Here is an 18,711-nt window from a genome sequence, read left to right as displayed (position 1 = left end):
GCTTCATTTCTGCTCTGCCCTCTGCAGCACTTTAAGATCAGGTTGATCCACTCCACTGCTGCTGTTGTTCTTGATGATCGTCCCATGGTGCTGGCACCAATACACTGGGTCTTCTCATAGGCTCCCTTCATGCCTCACATCCTTTGTATGACCCCTTCAGTCCTGGATTGTCAACTACAATGGAGGCTGTACTTTTACCATGGCCTCTCACAGTGCCAAGCCTCAGCTGTTCTTCATGATGCCATCATGCCTTCAAAACCAGTACCACCTGGGTGAGTCTTTACCAAGTACAGCTGAAGCATGAGGTGCAACCTTGGCTATCTCCGGAACACAGCTTTTCTGTGCTCTCAGAAAAAGATTTCACCTCAGTGATGCTGGTCTCTTCTTAATCACCACTAATTTCTTAGCTCCAGCTGACCAGCACCAATTGTCCCAGTAGCATCCTTCTCTTGAATATAAAGGCAGAGCCACACAGCCGAAGCTTCTGAATTCTGCTGCTTACAGGAGCTGGAACATTAGCCCCCTTGTTCTATTACATTATCATTAGCTTCCTTTTTCCAACTCCTTCACTGCCTAAGCTTGGCTGTCCTGGATCTTGTTCCATAGACTGACTTAGAATTCACGAGCTCTGCATGCCTGTCTCCTATGCACTAAGCGGTCCACCAAGTCTAGATTTAAATTTTTCTTCACCTAGAATTTGCTCTGTTCTAGGCTGGCCTTGAACTCAGAGATCTGCCTGTCTTTGCCTCCTGGGATTAAAAAGGCTTGTACCACCATGCCTGGAACTAAATTTTGCTGGGTGGAATCTCACCAAGGTCACTGCTTCTTTAATTCAATCTAATATTCTTGAACACAGGACTCAGCTCCATTTCACTTTCTGGTGTCCCTTTACTACTCAAACTATATTTTATATTTTTCCTTTCTCAGCTTGCTACATTTGTTCAAAATACTCTTCATAAGACTTAACCAGGGAACAAAGTTGCTGCTGGGTTTATTGAGACTTCCTTTGTCAATGCAATTAATATACATCTCAGCCTTAGGCAGTCTCTTCAGACAATGGAAAAAAGTAGCCATGTTTTTCACCAGTACATCACAAAAAACAGTCTCTCAGCCACTTATTAACGTTCTTCTCCACTGAAACCTCTTGGGCCAGGTCTGCACAGTTCAAATCACTCACAGCAACAAAGTTTTCCATATTCTTTCTATGACAGCCCATATATAATCCACATTCTTCCAAACAAAAGCATGGTCATCAGGTCTATCATACCAAAACCCCAGTCCTGGTGCCAACTTTTGTCTTAGTTGGGGTTTTATTGCTATGAACAGACACCATGATCAATGCAAGTTTTATAAAGGGCACATTTAACTGGGGCTGGCTCACAGGTTCAGAGGTTCAGTCCATTATCAAGGCGGAAGCATGGCAGCATCCAGTCAGGCATGGTGTACAAGGAGCTGAGAGTTCTCCATCTTCATCCACAGGAAGCCAGGAACAGACTGGGCATTCTCAGGCAGCTATGAAGGTCTCCAAGTCCACCCCCAGAGTGGCACACTTCCTCCAACAAGGTCACACTTTCTAGTAGTGCCAAGCATATGCAAACCAACACAAGGGCTGACTGGAAAAGGCTGTAGCAATCAGTCCAGCACTGGGACTTACACCTGTAATCCCGACACTCAGAAAACAGGCAAGAGGGTCTCTAGTTCAGGGCATTCTCATCTATACAGTGAAACTCAATCTAAAAATCTCTCACCTCTACCCAGTAAGGGCTCTAAAAGTGTTTTTGTTAGTTTAAGGGCCAATCTAAAGGCTTTAGAATATTAAGGCATCATCAATGTCTTTTTTCCCCGACTCAGTAAGATGTTAAGCTCACAGTAGTGCTTCCTTCTGCAATACAGCCACTCTATAAGCAGAATGTGAAGACTGATTCGTAGAACACCAAATTTCCCCAAGACCACAAATTCCTCAGTAAAGCAAATTTCATAAAATTCCTCCTCTTTTTCAACTGTTGGGTTCATTATGCTATTTATACAGTATTTAGGGTCCTTAGGTCAATATTAAATTCCTAAGAATGGACACCAATAAGGTCCAGATCATGGAGAAGTCAGCTAAGCAGTACAGACACTTGGAGACCAGAAATCAATTCCAAGCTTTCCAGTGGATACCGAAACTTGAATTCCACCCCTACACTGACTTTTCTCTACATATATATTCAGGGTAAAATCTGACTTATAAACTAAGCACAGTAAGAACTAATAAAGAGAACTTACTTTCTATCTTACAAAATCTGCTTATGTTTTCTCCCTTATCAAGTTGAGAACTATCACATTCTTACTTTAAAGGAAGCACTGTACGGCTTTCCCTTCATTGAGAATCACTGCTGGTACTGGGGCTGATCTGGTCTGACTTTCTAAGTGACTAACAGGCAGGCTACAGGAGCATGCTGACTAAAAGGATGATTTACATCCTACTGGGAATGGACAGTATGAGATTTCATTAAAACACTATTCGTGATGGCACAGTATTTAAATTTTATATACTGCTTACTCTGGAAACCTTTATTTCTGGTTTTCAACCAGGTAGCTATGGGTAACTGAAATAGCAGAAAACAAGCTTTCAAAGAGGAAGACATCTACATTAGGAAAAACAAAAAGTAGATATTCTGACACACATATACACTTTGGGGTAAACTGTTCACTACCAGAATGCACCCACTACATAGAATTATACAAAATTCGGCTACTACAACCAGAGGAAGATAAAACATCTCACCACTTCACAGTTTTAACTCACACATTTCAAAATAATTGAGACAAAAAGGTTAGTTGGGAACACAAGCTGCAATCAGCCCACCATAGATGTCGCATGCATTTCAAAGCACCACACTGGCTTCATCACAACACAAGAAACACACTTCGTTCACTAAAGGGTGCTTCAAAAGGGGAAGCTTTACTAAGCATGGATTTAAAGATGCTGACAAACTCATCTGTTCGGAGCAATAAGAATAAAATCAGAGTTGTATTATGGCACTAATTTGCTATACCCAACTACTCTGTGCTCAGACGTGTACTCAATAAAAATCTTATGTACTAAGAACTTCAAGTCTAAAAGAAAGGATCTCAAACTGATACTTCCTTTTCTAAGACAACAACCCTTCAATTCTGGTACACTTGAGTGCTATGCATTCATACAGCCAACACTTTTTGAGTGTATGTTTCTCTGAATCAGGCATTAGTGACAAAAAGGAAATTCACATAAACAACATTTCTTATAATTGAAACCCTACTGTCTTAGATTAAGGCATTATTTCCTGCTGAAGATAAAGTAAGCCTAGGAAGGACACAGGATACTACCTTGAGCCTCTGAAACTGCTGCTGTCCCTGCACTGGTGCAACTGGTGGGGCTGGATGGGCATGGCTCTGCACCACCTGGCCTCCATGAGGCTGGACACCTGTTGGGTGATGATGACTGCTATGAACCGTCGCTATGGCGGGCCCATGGCTGCCAGAACTTTGTGGCACAGCTGAAACCTGGGGTGAACAAAATACAGACAAATTAAGGCTTGTGCATTCTTCCCTGAATGCATCTAGAGAAAAAACGTAAATGCATAAAGCATGTGTATGTTTCTGCATACATAAAGATATTAAGAAAAAGAGAATTACTGATGTTATAGTTTGCCTATATTCAATGTTTTACAGATATTAAAAAACCATTCAATTTAAGCTGGGCATGGTGGCACATGTGTTTTATCCCAGCACTAAGGAGGCAGAGGCAGGCAGATCTCGGAGTTTTGGGTCAGTCTGACCTATGCAGAAAGTTCCAGGACAGGAGCTATGTCTCAAAATGTGATAATAACATTAATAATAAATTTCAGAGCACTTCTGCTCTCCTATTTCAAAACTGTCAATCAAAACCAAGAGTGGGAATATCATGCCTGCATTCCCTGCATTTACAAAGCTAAAGCAGGAGGCACTGACTTTAATGCCAGCACTTGGGAGTGAGAGGAAGGTGAATCTCCGAGTTGAGGGGCTAGCCTGGTCTATAAATTGAGTTCCAGGACAGCCAGGGCTACACAGAAAAACCCTGTCTCAAGAAAAAAAAAGAAGAAACAAAAGATGTTTTAAAGCTTTTCATAAAACTTAATTATATGGACTGAAGATTGGGCACTATAGCCCAGTGCTCACCCAATAAGCAAGGACTGTGGATGGGGTTCCTGGAACTCAGAGGAGGAACAACAGCAAGCAGCATTAACTATTTTTTTTCTAAATGTCTGAAATGTTGGCCTTTATTAAAGCACACAGTAGTTTCCATTAAGGATATGTGCACATAGCCTCAAGTGCAAGCATTACATTTGCTTCACAGGAGACTCCCAAGGAACTGACACTCAAGTGCTTGCTGACACACGAGTGCCTCAGTTCAAACTCTATTACTGCAAAATAAAAATTAAAAAAAGAAAAAAACAAGCCAGGTGTAGTAGTGCATGCCTTTAATCCTATCACCCAGGCAGCCTGGTCTATACCAAGATTTCCCGGCCAGCCAGGGCTACACAGTTAGAGACCCTACCTCAAGACCCCCTCCCCCCAAAGTAAAAGCTATTATAAGCCACATTAAGTTAAAAAAAATAATAATAAAAGTCAGGCAGTGGTGGCACACACCTTTAATTGCAGAATCCAGGAGGCAGAGGCAAGCAGATCTGAGTTAGAGGCCAGCTTGTTCTACAGGGTGAGTTCAAGAACCAGGGCCTACACAGAGAAACCGTCTTAGAAAACCAAAAAATATAAATAAAAAATGAAAAACATAGTTCTTCCACTTATATAAAGTACAAAACTCCCTGAACTGAACAATTATGTTAATTTGAGACATGAATAGAAATGGTAGTAACAAAGAAGGGTTATAAAACATGGGCTAGTGGTAGAATTCTTTCCTGACACAAACAAGACCCTGCAATCAATCTCGACCAGCACACACGTGAGGCAAGGTGGCATAACCTATAATCAGAAAAGACTTAAGAAGACAGGGAAAATAGGGGTACCGATGAAGGGGAGAAAAATAACCTCGGAGGTCATGACACAACTTCTATTGTTACTATTTTTAACTCATCTGGTGTTCTTAGGCTTCATATACATACATTTTAAAACAACTCACACACTTCAAGTTTTTCTTAGGTAGCTCAATGCTTAATAAAAATCACCTTCAATGACTGAAACCACCACCCTCAGCCCCAGCTTACCTGGTAGTTGGGTGCCACTGAGTACTGAATGCCTGTAGCTGACTGCATGGTCTCAGACACTGCTTCATATACAGGAGGGGCCGGGGCAAGTACCCGGTGCTGGTGAGAAAAAGCCTCTGTGCTTCCAGGAATCCTTCTCTGCTGGGATGCATACACTGGTGACTCCTGGTCATCCAAACGTCGCTTCATTCTGCACTCATGCTCGGGGATTCACTACAAGCCTGTACAAACCACAAAGTGACAACACAAATAAAATCTCACTCCAGTATGATGCACATGACTTAGGACCAGTAAGCCTGACTTTCATAACTAAGAAACCAATCTCTGAATGAATGACACACACCTTACAGCGAACAAGTTAGAACTGAAAGACAGAAGGCTAAGAACAGAGTTTTTATCAATTTGGTTACACTAAGTTGAAAGCAATCCTACAATTTAAAAATGCAAACAACTTTAAACTCTCCTATTCTAGTTATTCTCCTGTGATGGCTTCAATGACAACGGCTCCCTAAGTCATATATTTGAATGTTTGGTTCCTAGTAGATGGACTGTTTAGGAAGAATTAGGTATGGTCTTGTTGATGTGTCACTAGGGCTTTAAAAAGCCCACACCATTCCCAGTTTGCGCCCCAACCCCCTTTTCTCTCAGCCTCTTGGTAGTGTTTCAACATTTAAGCTCTCTGCTACTGTTCAGAGCTGTCTCCCTGCTGCCACACTCCTGGCCATGGACTAATCCTGTCAACTGTGAGCAAGCCCCAGTTCAAAGATGTCTTTCCTCTCTAAGTTGCCCTGCTCAGTGTCTCTTCACAGCAGTCCAACAGTAACGTAAGGCTGCTCCTGAGACCCATTAGAGTCAATACTTGTTACATACTCACACGCTACAAAAGCACACTCTGAGAACTCAGTACTGGGTCAGAGGATGACCCATGGTGATGAAAAGTGGGGCTAGTTATTAGGTAGGTTTAAGTTCATAAATAGCAACTGTCATAGAAAGAGATAATATGCCAGGAGCATGAGGCAAAAAAGGTTACCTTAAAGAATAAGGTACATTTTAAAAAGTTTCTTATTCTGTGGAATTTTTAGAACCTCAAACTAAAAATGAGAGTGAGAGATTAGATGCCTTCCAAGTTCCTTTCTGGCCCTTTCTCACATCCTTTACAGACAAGTCTCTTCGGCTTAACAATAGGAGACATTTTCTTGAAAGAATACACAAAGCTTATCGACACTTTATGCAGAAACCCACTTGAGGTTTTTTGTAAGCATTTCCAGCATCAGTATCATTAGCACAAATACAATACACTATCGTTAAGAAGGAATACTTGGAAGCAAGGTGGCTTAGTGAGTAAGGGTGTTTTGCTGCCAAGTCTGACACCCTGAGTTCAATCCCTGGAATTAACATCCTGTAACTGTCCTCTGACATTCACACACATGCCCTGGTACACTTACATACTTGTGCTTGCATACAGAAAAAATATATAAAATAGCAAAGGGGACGGAGAGATGCTTCAGTGATTACAAGTGCTTACTGCTCAATCATGAAGACCAAAGTTCCAACACCTACACCTCTTAGGTCATAACCTCTCCTATGAGAGATCTAGTCTCTGCAGAAACCACACTTTTGTGCAAATATCAACACAGCCTCCAACACACACAAACGCATCATACACATATTATCTCTGTTTTGGAATGAGAAACCAGGTCTTATAAATGGATGGCCTACAAAGTCCTTAACTTTTGGCTGCTACTTCAAGCTTTAGTTTTTATTGGCTTAAAACCTAGATGTTGTTAGGCAGTGGTAGTCCATGCCTTTAATCCCAGCAGGCCACACAAAGAAACCCTGTCTCAAAAACACAAAACAAATAAAACCCTATGTTAGTCTAAAATTAATCTCTAATAAGAAAAATTTAATAAATGATAAATTAACCAGATATACATGAAGAACACAGCACAGGGCCATGAAAAACTTTGAACGTTCATTAGATACTGCTTTCTAACCAAACTCTCAACTGAAATTTTATAGCTTTGGTCTCATTTTATGATGCTCAAATGATATTCCATGAGCCAATTTATAGGAAAATGTTTTAAAAAAAAAAAGAATGAAAGAAAGAAAGGAAGGAAGGAAGGAAGGAAGGAAGGGAGGGAGGGAGGGAGGGGCTGGAGAGATGGCTCAGCAGTTAAGAGCACTGGCTGCTCTTCAGGTCCTGAGCTCAATTCCCAGCAACCACGTGGTGGTTCACAACCATCTGTAATGGTATCTGATGCCCTCTTCTGGTGTGTCTGAAGACAGTTACAGTGTACTCATATACATAAAATAAATTGTAAGAAATAAAATAAAAATTGTAGTGAGTTTTTCACTGGTTAAATATTAAAGTGCTTTACTTCACTGTTGTAAGAACTTGTTCTTGTCATTTGTTTTGCTCCATTTTCACATTTACAATTTCTTTATGGGTATGGGTGATTTACCTGCCGGTACGTCTGTGAGTAGTACAGACAAGGGTCAAGCCAGGCAGTGTGGCTCACTCCTCTAATCCCAGTATTCAGAAGGCAGAGGCAGATCTGAGCTCAAGGCCAGCTGCCTGGTCTAAAAGCATCTTCCAGGACAGCCAGGGCTACACAGAAAAAAACCTTGATTCAAGCAAACAAGCAAAAAGTAAAATTATAGTTTATGGGATGCAGTGCTGTCAGTGATGGGTCAAATCCAGGGCCTTGTACATGCTAAACAAGTACCAGTAAGTTACATCCCCAGCCAGTAATTAATTTTATAGCATATTTAACTACATTCACTTCTAGAATTTTCTTTCCAGACCATTAATATAAAACTGAAAAGATGGTATCCAGAGTCTTAAGTCAATTTCTTAGCTCAACTAGTCACTTTCCTTTTGATAAGTGATACAGCCACTCCTTTCCTTCTAGCTGTTAGCATCCCTCATCCACACAGTTGACAATACTTTCCAAGCATTTCTCCTCCTCTATTCTCTACACTGCTTTCAAAATATACCTCAAATGTAAACCTCATCTACCACTAGCTTTCTCAATAGTTTATATTCAACTCATGGACCTGGAGAGATGGCTTGGCTTGCGGTTAAGAGCTCTGGCTGCTCTTCTAAAGAGCCAGAGATCAATTCCCAGCATGCACATGGTAGCTTACAACCAGTCTGTCACTCTGCTCCAGGGCATCATGGCTCAAGGATTAGGGTTACAAGAACTTTGGGACTAAGTTCTTGCCTTCCACCTGGCTGAGATAAGGTTTTGCTGCGTAAAAGCTTACTCTAGGGTAGCTAGTTTATGAGCTTCCAGGAGACTATCCTGTCTCCACCTCCTGTCTTTCAGGAGTTCTGGGGACTACAAATGCACACTACATGCCCTGCTTTTCACTTGGATTCCAGACTGAACTCAGGTTGTCAGGCCTGTGTGAGAAAGAGCTTTACTTGTTGAGCCCTCTCATTGGCTTAGAAACTCTTAAAAGACATACTTTAGTTGGCTGGTGATGGCTCAGGCCTTTAATCCCAGCACTTAGGAGACAGAGCTCTGTAAGTTTGAGGCCAGCCAGAGCTGTAGAAAGAAACCCCATGTCAGAAGAACAAAAACAAAAGTATAGTCTATTTTGTTGTCAGGTATTCCATGAAAATTTAAAATGTGCACACTCTTTAATTTACCCGCCTGCCAAGTCTAACACTGCAGAAGAGTATAAAAAGCTGAGTGCTAGGCACTGGCTAACTGAGGTACATCCATATTGTGGGAAAATAGCTGCTACAAAGATCAGAGCTCATCATCAACTGAAACATGCTAAGTGAAAATAGGCCATGATATACACACACCATTCATTCAGTACTTGTACAATCTATATCAAGTACTTGTGTTAAGTACACTGCAATGTCACTGAGAAATAAGTTAAGAAAGTATACTTCAGGGACTGAAGAGATAGCTTGGTAATTAAAAGTGGATCCTGTTCTTGCAGAGGGACCTGAGTTCAGTTCCTACCAACCAACCATTCAGGCAACTGACAAGCATCTGTAACTCCAATTCCAGGGAATCCAAACACTTTGGGCCTCCTTGAGCACCTGTACTCATGTGAGAGTATGCACAAGCACACACATGGGCACAGACATACACAGACACACTTAGAAAATAAAAATAAATAAAACAAAAAAGCTTCACAAGGACTGGAAAGAGGGCTCAACAGGTAAGAGGACTTGTTATTACAAGGAGGGCTCAGCACAAGAAAATCTGATTTCAAGATGATGCTATCCTCCCATCAGGGATACTGCAAGATAACTAAGGACATTCAGCAGCTTAGAGAAAGTCCATGACTTTCTAGTGTCTCTCCTGAGTGCTGCCTTCCAAGGGCAATGTTCCTCCCCCACCTCCTACAATGTGTGGCTGATTCTTAAGGCACTCAATGCTCCATAATGTGATAAAAATCATACATCTACTTGCCTTCTCTGACAAGAATAAAAACTTCTTAAGGACAAAAACTGCTATGCATCAGCCCAGAGTTATCTAAACAGGTGGTTAATTAAATGGGTGTCATCTCAACTCACTCTCTCAGAATTTAAGTCTGAATCGGTTTGTTTTGTTTTTTTCCAGATATATTTATTTTACCAGAGTATACTCCTTTAATTCCACCATTCTGGAAGCAGAGGCTAGTGGATCTCTGAGTTTGAGGCCAGCCTGATCTAGAGAGTTCTCATTCCAGGATATCCCAGGCTACACAGAGAAACCCTGTCTCAAAAACAACAAATCAAAAATTATGTATTTATTTGGGTCATGTTTACCTAGTAACTCTTTTATGCCTGCATGCCTCTAGACCAGTACAGGGCTTTGGATCATCTAGAACTGAAATTATAGATGGTTGAGAGCTACCATGAATCCTAAAAATTGAAACTGAGTCTTCTGGAAGAGCAGCCAGTGCTCTTAACCACTGAACCATCTCTCCAGCTATCTCCCCATCCACCAATCTTCTTAAAGCCAAAAGTTTCGACACTGATAACTCCTCAAAATAAACACAATTACAATTCCACCTCTGGATACTAATCTAAGAACTAAAAGAATTTGAACAATATTGATATACCATGTTCCCAGAGAATTATTCATAAAAAGCACAAGGTAGGGTAGGAGAGAAGATTTACCTGTGGTTAAGCACACACATTGCTCTTTCAGAAGGCCCAGGGTTTACTTCCCAGCATGTACATCGAGGTTCACAAGGCTATAACTCTAGTCCCATAGAATCTGATATCCCCTTATAGCCTTTTTGGGTACTAAGTATGCACATAATACAAATACATACATACAGATAGAACATACATAGGAAATGAAAATAAGACAAAAAATTCATAAGGTAGAAAAAATGTCAATGGAAATAAGTAATCTTGGTATATATGTATACAAGGGAAGGAAATTCTGACATATAATACAATATCAATGAACTAGGAGGACAAAACTAGGTAAAATACATCACAGTCAGGCCAGCCTGGTCCACAGAGTGAGTTACAGGGCAGCCAGGACTACACCACATCAAGTGGTTCATAACCATCTTAACCACAACTCCAAGGGATCAAGCCAATGTCTCTGGTCTCCAAGTGTACCTACATCCAAATGTATAATCAAAATAGAAATTTATCTCAAAAAAGAGAGACTTACTGTTTCATGTGTGTAAAGGTTCAACAGTGGGAGAAAGTGAGTTCTGAAGGTGGATGGTGGCGAAGGCTGCACAAGGACGTGAGTGTACTTAATGCCACCGAACTGAACTAAAAAAGATGAAAAACTATATATTTTAGTTTTCACTATTTCCATGGGGGCACGCACCATGTGTGCTTTTGTATGTAACAGAGGCCTACTTAGAGCAGTTTTCTCCTTTTACCATGTGAGTCTTAAGGGTTCAAACTCAAGACTTGGCAATGTGTTTTTTACCTGCTGAGCCAACTTTCTAGCCCACAATTTTGGGAGCCTAGGCTAGCCTCAAACTATGTACTTAAAAATGACCTTCAACTTTCCTCCCAAGTACTAGGATTACAGGCTCGTTCCCTATGGCTGGGCTTATAAGGTTGTGGAGGCTGAGCCCAGGGATGTGGGCTCACTAGGCAAGCATTCTAAAAAATGAGCTCACACCCCTTTCAGTGTGTAAGTACAAACTTTTTGTTTTGATTAAAATGCATACATCTAATATATATTATATGCATACCTCCATCATCAACTAGAGCTAGCTTTATACAGTTGAGGAGACTGGAGGCAGACTACCTGGATTGAGATCCCTGTTTGATCACCTGTGCAGACTAAACCTCTGTGAACTACTTTGCTCAGTCACTCATTCTGTGTTCTTGAAGCAGGGTCTTGTGTAGCCCAGGCTGCGTCAAACTCCTAAGTAGGCAAGGACTGCCCTGAACATCTACCCATCTATCTTCCTGTATCTAGTCCCCAAGTGCTGGGATTACAGATGTACTACTGTTCGTGTGAATGGTGCATCTATGTGGTCACTCGCACAAAGATCTACCTTTGATCCCCTCCACGGATCAAACTCAGCTCTTTAAGCTCCAGGAGCAAGAGCTGTGCCCACTGAACCACTCTGCCGCCCCTCGTCTATATTTGTGCATAAGCAAGCCAGGTCAACCTTAGCCATCACTCCTAAAGTCCGTTCTTCAAACAGCTCCTTTACTGGCCAGGGGGTGGCCCACGCAGGCCAGTACCGGGGATCCCCACAATCTACTGCTCCCAGTGTGAAGATCACACGCAGGCTACCACACACTTAGATTTCTGTGGCCAGCTTTTCAAGTATATCCCAGAAATAGGACAAGCCTTCCTGCTTCAGTGGCATTTTTTACAATGGCATTTCCCTTGGCCCCTCACCTTGTTGTCATTGAAATATTAATTATTATTGTAAGGAAGGCTGCACAGATGTGACAGTCAGAAGACAACGTTCAAGACACTTGTTCCACAGTAGATTCCTGGGATCTAACCTAAGAGTTTGCATGGCAAGTGTCTTTATCCACTGAAGCTACCTCCTGACCTACCTTCACTAGTAAAAGATGCATTTCAAAACAGAGATGTAACCCTAGCTAAGGCAAAGGCAAGAAAATCACTGAGTTCTAGGCAGGCTGGGCTCCAGGGTGGGTTCAAATAAATGAGTGGCCCACTCACCAATCCACAACTCAGAGCTGCCACAAAACTTAAGTTACATGTCTATACAGCACCCACAGACACCCATACACGAGTGCATATACAATTAAACACATTAGCAAGTGACCAATGCCTGGCAAGTACCTGGGGCAGAGGCGAAGTTCAATAAAGACAAACCCTTATTACAAGAGGGACACTACTGTTTAAAAAGCAAATACGGTCTTTTTAAAAGAACATTCAAAAAAGATAACTTGACATACTTTTAGTTGGAGGAATACTATACTAGATTACTAAAGATTATGAACACAACCTCTGAATTCTAAGTAAAGTCCCCTACAGCTGCCCTGGACAGCCTATCAGGACTTTGGCTGCACTGTCAAGATAGCTGTGCTTTGCCAGGAACCTTGTCAAATTAATAACTATCTCAAGTCTTAAGAAAAAGAAAAAAAAACTTGTTTATGCAAACCACTTAAGGCCTGAATTTAAAAGTATTAACATTGTTTTTCAAAGCTGTACTTCTGTTCTTTTTTCACTGTGTGTAAGGATGTTCAGTGTGCACCTGTGTCCGGTGCCTGTACTTGGAACTAGAGATACAGGCTGACATGGATGCTGAACACTGAACTCAGGTCTCTTAGTAATACCCACTATCCACCACTTAGCCAATCTGTCTAGCCTCCTAAAGGCTAGTAAGCAAAAAATAAAGCATATAATACTGCTGTATGGAAAAGAGGAAAAAAAAAAACAACAAAAAAACCCAAAACAAGAAAACATAACTAGGTTCTTAAATTATTAAAGCCTAGAACATGTGACTCCAGCATTATCTAGAATACACTTCTATAAGAGTATGAATTATGCCCAGCAGTGGTGGCGCATGCCTTTAACCTCAGTGTTTGGTGAGCAGAGGCAGGCAGATCTCTGAAACTGAGTCCAGCCTGGTCTAAGGGGTAAACTCCAGGACACCCAGGACTACAGTTAAACTTTAGTTTCTAAAAACAAAACAAGAAAGGGAAAAAAAGGATATGAATTAGGTCAGACTTTCCTCAAAGGTACTCCCTACTGCTATGTTGGCCTCCACCTCCATTCTGTTACTACTGCTGTTGTCACTTCTTTAGCTGAAAAGTGAATATTTAACCTCTTAACTATAGTACATACAGGGCATGGTTTTCAGCCTCTACTGAACAAAGGACAAATCCAGAATTTACCTTCAAAAATTACAGAGACGACTTAGTGCAGACTACTGGTGCAAAAGGTCCTAAGCTGGGTTCCTAGAACCTATGTCAGGTGGTGCATAACCACCTGTTAACCCCACCTACAGGGGATCTAACATCCTATTCTGGCCTTACACACACACACACACACACACACACACACACACACACACATTTTTAAAAAGTGGTCTATACATACTCATTCAGACATCAATACATAAATTAATGATTCAATGTTTACTTTTCATTAAAAGTTCTTTAAGTAAGATAACCCAACAACATCCCATCTAATGTTGTTACCTGTGCAGTAAATCCGTAATGGCCAAAGTAACTCTCTAACACAGGTTGGTAGGCTATACTACACATAGGTTTCATAGGGTTCAACCTATTTAGTATCTAAAAAGAGCAACATTAAGCTTTAAGGACTAGCAATTACATAAACCCAAAAGAGAACACAAAATTCTAAGTTACCTTTGTGAAGCTAAGATTATGTAACAAAACCTAATGTAGGTGAAGTCAGTCAAGAAATCAGCATTTTACTTAAATTTAAAAAATCTTTAAAGCCAGCCATGGATCATTAAATTTCGACTTAAAAAAAAAATCAGCCCTGGGGTATAGCCTAGTGGTGAAGCAAAGCTTATGTGCCTTAAATAAACTCAAAAACACACAATCATCTTTAAATATCTTTGTCAAAGACCAGTTTTAAGATTAAGAAGTAAATTCAATCCTTTCTCTAGAAATAAAATCTCAGCTTTGTAAGGAGCTAGAACAGCAAACTGAGTTTGAAGTCCTGAGGTACCAAAAATGGTTGCAAATTTTAGCTATCTACCCACCACCCCATAGATGCAAAGCTTAGCCCTGTAGAGTACAGTAGCTGAATGTCAAGGGAACTCCAGGAAGATTGGCGCCCTCCACAATTCTAGTCCCTGAGCACTCTGCCCCTCCCCCACCGGCCACTGGCGGGGAAGCATGGGCTCAGCACCAGCCGCACCTCACCGCAGACACTCCAGAGAGGACGCTGAGTATCTCATCCCAATAATTACAACTAAGAGGAGCAGTTGACCACGCTTCTACTCTCCCTAGCTGTTAAGGCGCCATCCACGATGCGTGAAGCAAAGTAGACTACAGCTCCCGGCCACGATGCACCAGGCAGAATGAAGAAGCTACTACCCAAGAGTCGGGACACCTCCACCGCTCCCAGCCTACAAGGGGCCCACCCACCCACTGGGATGCAGGGCGGGGCAAACGCAGCGCCCTAACCCCCCGCCAGACGCGACAGCGGGCTTTCCCCAGCTCTGCTTCACAGCTAAGGAGGCGGAAATCCCGGCGGGGGCGGGGCGGGAGGGGCGTGGCATCACAGCCCCGGACGCGCCTTCCGGCCAACCGAATCCCGCTAAGGCGGGGGAACACAAGCTTCACGCCCCCTCGCCGCCGCGCCCTAGAAGCCACACGCCGGGACCCTCTTTCAGTCCCGCACACCCCACAGACCCATAGCAGTACAGCCCGTGGCCCCGCCCACGAGGGGGAGAAGAGGAGGGGCCACAGCCGCGGGCCTTTAGCGCGAGCCCGCCCCGCCCCTTTCTCCACCACCGCACGCGCGCCGGCCCCGCCTCTGATCGGCGGGACTAGGGCCCGCCCCTCCGTGCGCACCGGGACTACGCTCTCCTCCCCCTCCCGCACGGAGTGCGGCTCCGCTCCGCCCCCCACAGCCACGCACGGGAAGCCGAGGTCAGCCCCCCCGAAAAACACACGCCCTCCAGTCCCGGGTTACCCGCCACCCAGCTGCTGGGCGGACCGCGACGCGGCGTGCTCTCACCGCAAAAGCTCCAGCCACTCAGCCTGCGCGTCGCTCCCGGCGTGAGCCTGGCACCCAGCACGGAGGCCCCGGAACGGCGCGGGCACAGGCCCGCAAGAGCGGACTGGCAACCTCCTTTGCGCCCACGAAGCGGTCACAGGCCTGGGTGCCCAGACTGGGAAGGAGGGAGGGAGGGAGGGAAACTCTAAGGGGGGAAGGGGAGGGGGGAAGATGGAGAAACCGTCTCTGCCGCCTCTACCGCCGCGGCCGCTTCTCTGTTACCCGGGAAATCCCGCCCACTCTCCGGGCCCGCCCCGCCGAGGGAAGGCTTAACCTCGCTCCGCCACGGGATATATTACCCATCCGTCAAGGATTTAGCCAATCACCGTGCCGCAAAGACCTACTCCCGCCCTCTTCCATCGCTGGGAGGGGAGAACGAGCCGCTCACCTTCTCCACGCCCCTATTGGCGGGGAGAGTCCCTAACTCAACCCCGCCTATTGGAGACTGATTGCCGAATCCCTCCTCCAATCTCCAATACTATTGGAGGAAGGAGAGTACCTCGTCACATCTCATTGGAGAGTCTCACATATCCCTCCCCATACCGCCCCAGCCACAGGCCTAACAAATTGGCTCCCGCCTCCGCCGGTGCCCGCATTGGAAGACTACCTTTGCTTCTCTCATAGCCCCAGGAAGGTAAGTAACCAATGTGGGGTAAAAATGTCCTTAAGTGAGGCCGACTCCACCCACTACGCTGCTGGACCAGGCCCCGCCCCCGATGATCTGATTGGACTATCTTGGCGCCGGTAGGAGCCGCCATTGGACACGGCGCCGGTCCAGGAAGGAGACCATTCCGCCCTGCGCGAGGATGCTGAACCTTAGCAGTCCTTTTGTGGAATGTTTACACTGGAGACTGAAGCTTAGCGTTCCAAAGGCCGGGACCGGAGATGGCGCGCAGCGCAGCGGTCGAAACCCGAGGCTTTGAGATTCGAAAAGGGAAAAGGCAGTAGTATTACCACCGTGGAGGATTAACCACAACAATGAAGGAAAGCCTGTCCTTCCTACCCACTTATTTTTACACTTTCACGGTCTTCTAAACACAGCCATCTGGAGCACTAAGCAGCTACTTTCAGCAAGCCGACTCCAAAATTAAGGTCTGGAGCGCTAATACGTTACTAAAGCCCAAATAGTACTAGCCAGTCATTAGGGCTGACTGCATACTGAGACACAGGGACAACCTTTATCCGCAGCTCTCAAGGGGCGGAGATAACCCAGCGGAGGCCTTTAAATGTCACCGCCTGGGCAAGCCTCCGGAAGGCGGAGCACGAGGAAAAATGTATTCCCTATCGGCCGGGTAGATCAAGAGACATTTTAAAACTGGAAGAAGAGATGCAGAAAAACTCACACAAACCACTGTATAAACCATTAGTGTGCTTTCACTTTCATAAAATGAGTAATAATTCCAAATTGTGTGAAGGATATGGTTTTAAGAATGACTATTCAAAGGGGAGTCTTTAATCGCAAATATTAGCGATACGCCAGGAGTATTGTCCGAATTTAGGAACACAAGCCAACCCCTTCAAAAAAAGAAAAGGGGAGGGGCGCGCATCCATAACATCCTTGGCAGACTGAGTTAATGGCGGTCTTTAAGCCTTCTGGGTAGGTAACAATGCCTGAACATAAAAAGTGCTTTGAGATACCTAGTTCCTTTTATTTTTACACCAATAAGGCGTGGGCCCAATGCCGATCTTGCTTTGGGGGGGCTTTCGCTGTGCCACGAAAAGTTATGCGGGATTCGTCTTCCCGCGCTCTAGAGCAAAGTAAAGAAAACCACCCCCCTAGAGTCGAGTGTCCCCAAGAGACACGACACCGGGAACCGTTTCGTAAATCCAATGAGGCCCTCCTGTAATCCTGCGAAGACTGCCATAAACAAGTGTTGGCAACAGGTGGGTCTAACTCCTAGGATGGCTTCACGCCTTGAGGCCAGAGTCAGGAGTTGTGAACTCCAAGAGTGGCCGACAGGTGGGAGCAGCCACACCGGTAACCAAGCCAAGCCTAGTTCCAGGACAGGGCCCTAAAAAAAAAAAAAAAAAACACACACACACACAAAAAAAAAAAGAAATAAAGAAAAAAAAAAAACCAAACAAACAAACAGCCAAATCGTCCCAGGCTGACGCAGCAAGCCAAAACTGACAGATGCCTATCCTTAACTGAACTGCCTTACTCACCAAACTAGGTACCTACCTACCATATAATATACAGCACTCCCACCATGGTATCAACGAACATCCCCGAATTCTTGCTAGAAATAGGCCTCCCGGACTTCCCTTGACTGAAGAGACCGAGGTATCGTAGATCCTACCTAAGATTCCATCTCTAGGTTGTCATAATCTTAGATTCCGCCGACTAAGGATCACGATTGCTTTGCACAAGAAATTAAGGATACGGCCAATATCCCAGCTTTCTCAAACTTAAATTTAAGGAAGTCAAGGGGCACAGAGAAAAACGGCAAAAGTCGACCGGGCCAGAGGGTAGAACTCCCTCTCCTTCGTGCAGCAGCCCCGGAGCTACGCTTTCTAGAGCCACAGAGCAATAGTCGGGCTTCACCTCGAGGGCTAGCAGATCTCTAGACTCGGAAGAATCTTTGTGTGCCTCCAAGGCTTTCCCCGCCCCCCTAACTAAGGGCGCGGAGCCTGAGACTTCCGGGCGGGAGGGAAGTTGCAGGGAGATAGAAGGGCCTCAACCATGTGCCGAGCGCGCTCACGAGAAAGGGGGGGCAGGGAGCAGGAGAACGTCCCCCTCCAAGCTTGTTCCAGAAGGGGAAGGCCTATCCAATTCACCAATCAGAAGCAGGGGCGGGGGCTTGTACCTCACCTAAGCCCCAGGAATCCTCCCTCCGCCCTTCGAAGAAAAAAATTTTTAGCAACTTAAACTCCAGTCCAACCTCCGGATAGGCGGAGCTCTAGAGAATATCATCCAATGCATACACAAGAAGGAAAAGAGGGACTCGAATCTAACCAGTGAAAGACAAGAGAAGGCGGAGCCTTTGGAGAGCCCGAAGTGGGTGGAAGAGGAAATGTCCCCGCCCCTCTCGGGTCCCCTCCAGGGCGGTTGCACAAGCTCCCTGCAGGAGATAGTAAACAGTCTTGGCCAGGCTACGGAGGCAGAGATGGCCGCGCACTTAGAGGACTGACCGTGCACCTCCCCTCCCCGCCAGCACCGCCACTGTCCGCAATTTGCTCCGGCGCCCCGCCTTTCGGCCCACAGCCGCCATCCGGCTGACAGGCGCGCCCCTCCCCGCCCGCTGATGCATTTCCTTTTCCCTATTCCAAGCGTGGAGTCTGTTTTCCCAGTTTCCGACCTTCACTGCCCC

The 18,711-nt window shown here is 44.6% G+C and overlaps 1 protein-coding gene across 1 annotated transcript in view; it reads right to left on the bottom strand.

Annotated features, from left to right (window-relative positions):
* Positions 1-15,471, bottom strand: part of SIN3A (SIN3 transcription regulator family member A) — a 52,986-nt gene extending 37,515 nt beyond the window's left edge. The window contains exons 1-3 of the mRNA XM_080930426.1: positions 15,362-15,471; positions 5,226-5,446; positions 3,349-3,525 (exon numbers count right to left, since the gene is read on the bottom strand). Coding sequence (XP_080786552.1) covers positions 3,349-3,525; positions 5,226-5,414 — 366 coding nt within the window. The 5' untranslated portion in view covers positions 5,415-5,446; positions 15,362-15,471. The remainder of the gene's footprint in view (positions 1-3,348; positions 3,526-5,225; positions 5,447-15,361) is intronic.
* Positions 15,472-18,711: the final 3,240 nt, after the last annotated feature.

This window comes from Micromys minutus (assembly GCF_963924665.1).
Source record: "Micromys minutus genome assembly, chromosome: 16".
NCBI classification, from domain to species: Eukaryota; Metazoa; Chordata; class Mammalia; order Rodentia; family Muridae; genus Micromys; species Micromys minutus.
Note: the sequence above shows the minus strand (reverse complement) of the source record. Positions and strands in the feature narration are given on the sequence as shown.